At 38.4% G+C, this 6,000-nt stretch overlaps 1 protein-coding gene across 1 annotated transcript in view; it reads right to left on the bottom strand.

The window, feature by feature from the left end:
- Window positions 1–503: 503 nt before the first annotated feature.
- ICE1 (interactor of little elongation complex ELL subunit 1) overlaps window positions 504–6,000 on the bottom strand; it is a 66,667-nt gene continuing 61,170 nt past the window's right edge. Inside the window, exons 18-19 of the mRNA XM_023218237.2 lie at window positions 3,935–4,033; window positions 504–1,574 (exon numbers count right to left, since the gene is read on the bottom strand). Coding sequence (XP_023074005.1) covers window positions 1,393–1,574; window positions 3,935–4,033 — 281 coding nt within the window. The 3' untranslated portion in view covers window positions 504–1,392. The remainder of the gene's footprint in view (window positions 1,575–3,934; window positions 4,034–6,000) is intronic.

The following is a 6,000-nucleotide window of genomic DNA, read 5'->3' as shown; positions in this document are numbered from 1 at the left end:
TGTTTATGATTGTTGTATATACGGGGTGATCACTCGTTTAGGATTTTCCTTTACCCAAATGCCATGTGACTAGCTCCTCCCAGCAAGGCACCTGGCAGAGAGAATATGCTCAACATACTGGTAGGAAGAATGACTCGTATCAACACAAAGCTTCCAAAAGGGCGACCAAGTGATTTAAAAATTTCAGTTATGCCTGTTATAGTTACTTAAGGAAGGAGTAACAGAACTGTTGCCAAATGCAACTGCTAACGGGCAGCAATTGTAATGAAAACAAAAAATCCAATCATGAGGGCCTGCAAGCACTTAATTATCTGGCATCTGGTATCACTAAAGAGCATCTCCGTAAATACTCAAAGCCAGGCAAGTACCGGCAATGCAATGTTTATATCCCCAGAAGGTAAGTCTCCTTAGGAATGACCATTTTCTTCTTCGATTAGATGTCTTCTTCACCCTTCGTAGAACAGAAGTAACACCCAGTTTCATTCTAATAATCAGAACAGAAATATCCATGGCTTACTTTTATTTTTTATTATAAAAACACATACAAGAGTTTTAAGAAATAACGAATGTAAGACAAATCAAAACCATGGTGAGTTATTAAACCCATTTTCTATATACAAATACTAAAATTCCGAAAGTGGAATATCATCAAATGTGAGACACATCATAGCACGGTCCATATGTACACGGCACACAGAGCTCTGCCTGCGCTCATCTGTGAGTTGCTCATTTACATGTCACTGATAAAAAAATCTGCAAGGGAACTTCTACTCTTCAGTTCTCCTCTTCCTGATACATTGTCATGTATTTTTAAGGAACTTTAGGGATATGAAGAAAATGCATTAAAGTGGGTTTCTGCAAAGGGCTCTCCATGTTTTGCTCTGATCAATTACGCACTACATCTTGAGAAAAACTTTTGCAGCTCATTTCCAGCTAAGATAGCAGAAAACTCTAAGTTTTTGCCAATTTATTTTTTCCTAGTCACTCATTGGAGCACAAGTCCAACAATAGCTCAGGAACCAAATCATGTTTTTATATTGGTAAGTTTATTATAAAATGCCACTCAATTTTAAAAAGCCACTAAAAGGACACTTTCTGCAGCAAAAAAAGGGCTAAGTTCAAGTTTTTGTTGTTTGACAAAGACACAATAATATAACCCATATGTCACAGATCACGACAGCCTTAAGTGAAATGTATGAGATTTAGGGAAAAACGACTACGCCACTGCTTGTTTCTCCTGTCTCCTTGCCAAACAATAAGGAGAGCCTCTGATCTGTTTTATCTATTTGATGTCTTTCGTTTTTAAACCTCCCTTTGTGTTCTCAAAGCTGATCAAACTATTTGTGTTCAAAACGTGTCAAGGCACTTCTCAAGCCTCAGTGGCATCCCGGGTCAGCCAAGCTCCTCTGCGCTCAGGGCACTGACTTCCTCTAAGCAGCTAACAATCGCAGACGGAACGCTTTTGGAGGCCTCTCTCCGCCAAGCTTCAAGGATCTTCGAAATTTCTGCTGGATTGCTGGGACTCAAGTCACAAAGAGCATACACAGCTGCTAACTGTATACCCCATGGTATATCTGAAAAGAAATTTCAAATCAGTCATTAAGACAAGAAAGTATCTGTTATCCAAAATTTTAGTGATGTAAACTACTGGAATACTATTCAAATAACAGAATGCTTTCTGCCAGCAATGAAAATTAAATATTTTTAAAAACCCACAATAAAAAAATTCATTTAAGACCTGTCCACAAATAAAAAATTAAAAAAGCCTGACAGTAGCTGTCTGTGGTTTCCTGGCCCCAGCAGTGTCCTGAGGACTGCTGGTGTGTTTGTAAAAGGGAGAGGGCCTCAAAGATCCCAGTCACCCATGGCCACCACTAAGCTTCCCAAAACAGTTCTGGAAGGATCACACTCTCATATTTAAGTTTTAATAAAATGTGATCCTAAAACATTCATTAAACACATGACTCTATGAGATATCCACAGGAAGTATTTATAAATGCACTTTGGAAATGAAAAAGCATAATAAAATGAGCTATAATGAAAAGCTTTTTTTTTTTTTTTTTTTTTAACCATACCATACTTTCAAAAACTACAGTGTAGTGTGATTCTAAATTATAGCTAGGTTATACATTACAGTATATTATCACAGTTCTCTTTTAAGGTAAGTTTATTTTAGAGTTATTAAAATTTAATTTAGTTAAAATTTAATGTATTTAAATAATTTAGGTTAAACAATTTAGGAGTTAAACTTTACTAACTATATATAGGTCATGTGTTCCTACTCCAAAAATCTGAAATCCAAAATGCTCCAAAGCTGAAACTTTTGGAGCACCAACATGACCCACAGAGGAAATGCTGGAGCATTCTGATTCTCTGATTAGGGATGCTCAACTCGTAAATATAAAGGAAATACTACAAAATCTAAGAAAATCTGAAGTCTAAAACACTTCTGGTCCCAAGCATTTCAAATAAGATATACTCAATGTGTATCTCAGTCTTCTCCAACAGGGCAAACTAGCACCATTTCAAACAATACAAAAGCCCACACATTCAAACATTAATGCTGAAAATGCAGGCAGAACTGCAGCTCTGAAAATTACTTCCTCCACCATAAACGCCAAGCAATGAGAAAGCATAGAGCATGGGGTACATTGTAAGGCCATGACTCAAACAAATAAAAAAGTTTAACAGTAAGAGAAACACAAGAGGTTAAAAAGAATTTTAATAAATAAGAATATGTGGCACTATTTAAAGAGCTAGCTCTGGAGAGGGACAGACCTGGGCAAACAGCAGGGATGGCACTTCCTAGCCTCACCTTCAGCAAATCACTCTTCTCTCTGAGCTTTGGTTTCCTCCCGTATATAAGAAGGACAATGCCATCTGCGCAGATGGCTGTCTTGGGGATTAGGCTGTGGGGCAGTGCCATGCACAGGGTCTAATCTATAGCAGGTCCCAACATCAGCTCCTCCTCCTCCCTCATGGGGGACAAGGATTACCACAGCTTCGAGGTTACACCCACCCTAGTAGCAAAGTTAATCTGCATCTGTTGGCTAGACAACCCATCAGCCATTATTCTGGCTACTTTCTCTTATGTCAATATACAACCTCAATTGTAAAAGAGAACACTGTCATATGGAAGAAATGTGCACCACTTCAGCAGCTATCCTAAAGTGAAAGAAGGTATTTCAAGAGAAAGCAGCTTAATGAGAAACGCTGTTCTCATGAAGTTCAATATCCAGTCTTCCACTGAAAGCTGAAGACAAAGAACCTACCATGTTAAGATCATCTTGGGTGTTATACAGTATTGAAAATGTCACTTTGTGCATTTCTGATGTGATGCTGCTTAACTGTATTATTCCTTGATTCTACAATATTCAAAACAAAAACTAGATTCATCCCTTATAAGAGTGACTTTAAGCTTCTCCCACAAAAGACATAAAATCACATGCTATGCAATATGTAAATGATAACAGAAATCCCCACGAGGAAGCCTTGCTCACAAGGTTTCCAGGTTTCCAAGCTCTCTCCCGACGATGCTAAGTACTCTGTGATACCTGTGCATCACTGATTTCATTCCATCAAGACACAGCTCCACCCAGGAGGCCTCGCAGAGAGCCCAGGTTAAGTCACTTGTCAGGGATCACAGAGTACAGAGTTTTAGAGGCAGAATGTTAGCCGCAGGAAAAGAGAGTTTCTTCCTCCTTAGGGAAGCAGTGCCCAACAGGGCAAATGACTTTCATTTAAGTAAACAAACACCACCACAAAATCCACACACACATTCCAATATCAATGCCGGAATGTTTTGCAAATATTCCCTCATCTATGAGGCAGCAAACGAAGCACAGAGCACAGCACACAGTAAGGACCCCAAAAAAGGTTTAACTATGAGAAACACAAGTTATTTGAAAGTAATTTTACTAGATGTAAGTTTTACCTTCATCGTGAGCATGCTGTATAAACATACCGATAACCGAACTAATGTTTTTCACAGCAGATGGAAATCCTTCTTTCAAACCCAACTGGCCTAAACGACCTAGGGGAAACAAAACAAAATGGAAACAGTCCAGTTAAATGTTGATTAACTTCTCCTCAGAATTTAAAGGTCCATTTCTCTTACAGGAGGTGATCAAATGCCTCATCATTTCTTCTTGCATTCACCTATGCAGATGATATACAATGTGCTGCTTTCCAAGTTACAATGGAATAAACAGAAGTTAGAAGAAAGAATGGCTTCACTAGGACCAATGTGAAACGCCTGACTTCTATTAAGTTAACAGATCCAAGATAAGACTATGGTACCACCAAAATATGTATTTTTGGTCGGACTTTTGGCAACTGCTATTATACCACAGAGCAGTAATTCTCAAATGTAGTCTGCAGAAACCTTAGAGTCCTCTAAGTCAAACTACTTCACAACAATGCTAAGAAGTTCTGTGCCTTCCTCCCAGTGCTGACATGTGGTCTGATGGTGCAAAAGCCACAGCAGATGAAACTACTGGACTCTGAGTGCAAGTCCAGACAGTGGCACCTCACTAAATGGGAGTTATTCCCCATTGCCAGGTGCTCACAGTCAAAAAGCCAAGTTCACTTAGTTGCAACTACTCTCACTACACCTGGACCCCTAAACACAGAACTCTGTACCATGCTGTAGACGGACGGCACAGGAAGCACTCCCCCGTACACTGAGTGCACTGGCTGTTGTGAAGAAATGCACTTATCCAATTGTGTTGTGAATGAAATCAGGCGCCTTTTTTCTCACAGGACACCACTTTTGATTGAAAGAACTGACAAACTATGGCTAATTGGAACAAGGCAGATTTTTTTCAACAATAAACAAAGTGAACCTGTAACTTAAAGGAACTTTACCTCGTGGTCAACAACATTTGAGCTTTTAAGCAAAATTAAGTTTGGAACAATTTTCATCAGTTACCCTGAGCTTGACACCTTTACAATATTTAAGACTTTCCTGTGATGAGACTGATGACATTAAACGTGTTTTTTGGGTATTGTTGGCATTTGGAATATCTATGTCAATCAATTATTTTCCAAGTGAATAATGCAGGTTACAAAATCATAACTGGGCAAAAGGATCCCTTCGACATTTAAGCTAGCTCAGTGGATTCTAGTATAACAAGGTACAAAAAGTTCACTGCAGCATTTCAGATTTCACACTTCAAGTAACCTTTAAGAAACTACTACTTGTTGAGTTTTATTGTAGTACCAAAAAAGAATATCCATATTTGAAAAGGCTAATAAAAGATTCTGCCATCAACTACATACTTGTATGAGAATGAGTTTTCTTCATATATTCAGTCTTACGTATATGAAAAACACATGGGACTGAATGCAGAACAGATAATGAAAAATCAGCCATCTTCTATCAAACCAGACAGTACAAAGGTCGGCAACAAGGCAATGCGATTCCCATTATTTTTTGTTTTGGAAATATAGTTACCTTTCATTAAAAATGTCATTTATGGGTTCATTACTGTTCATTTTAAATGAATAACTAAATAAACAATTTCTCAGTTTTTAATTACTGACACAGTGAATACAGATAGATATAACCTGGAGTAACGAAAGTTCTTTGAGGGTTCTCAATGATAACTAACAGGTATGAGAACCAAAGATCCAAAGATTGAGATCACAGGGCAACCAAATTCATTAAAGGCTAAAGCAAGCAGAATGGCATCATTCCCCCCAATTCCTCTACACTTGGAGCCTTCTCTTACTCCAGGAGCTCTCATATGGATGAGAACTTGATTCAAAGTGGAATCCCGTTCCCTCCATCCAGGCAAGTCCTCATCTTCTTTTGACTCTTAAGTAGGAGGACTGTGGAACATATCTTGGATGTGCTTTTACAACAATATCATATTGTATGCTCAGCGTTCTGTGTTCACATTATCTCTCAATACTACAAACATCCCACAGGTCTATATGTGAATCCAGTATGAGAGTTTCATCTCTATTTTAAATGTGGAGAAACTGAGGCATGGGGCA

This window comes from Piliocolobus tephrosceles, chromosome 4 (genome assembly GCF_002776525.5).
Source record: "Piliocolobus tephrosceles isolate RC106 chromosome 4, ASM277652v3, whole genome shotgun sequence".
NCBI lineage: Eukaryota > Metazoa > Chordata > Mammalia > Primates > Cercopithecidae > Piliocolobus > Piliocolobus tephrosceles.
Note: the sequence above shows the minus strand (reverse complement) of the source record. Positions and strands in the feature narration are given on the sequence as shown.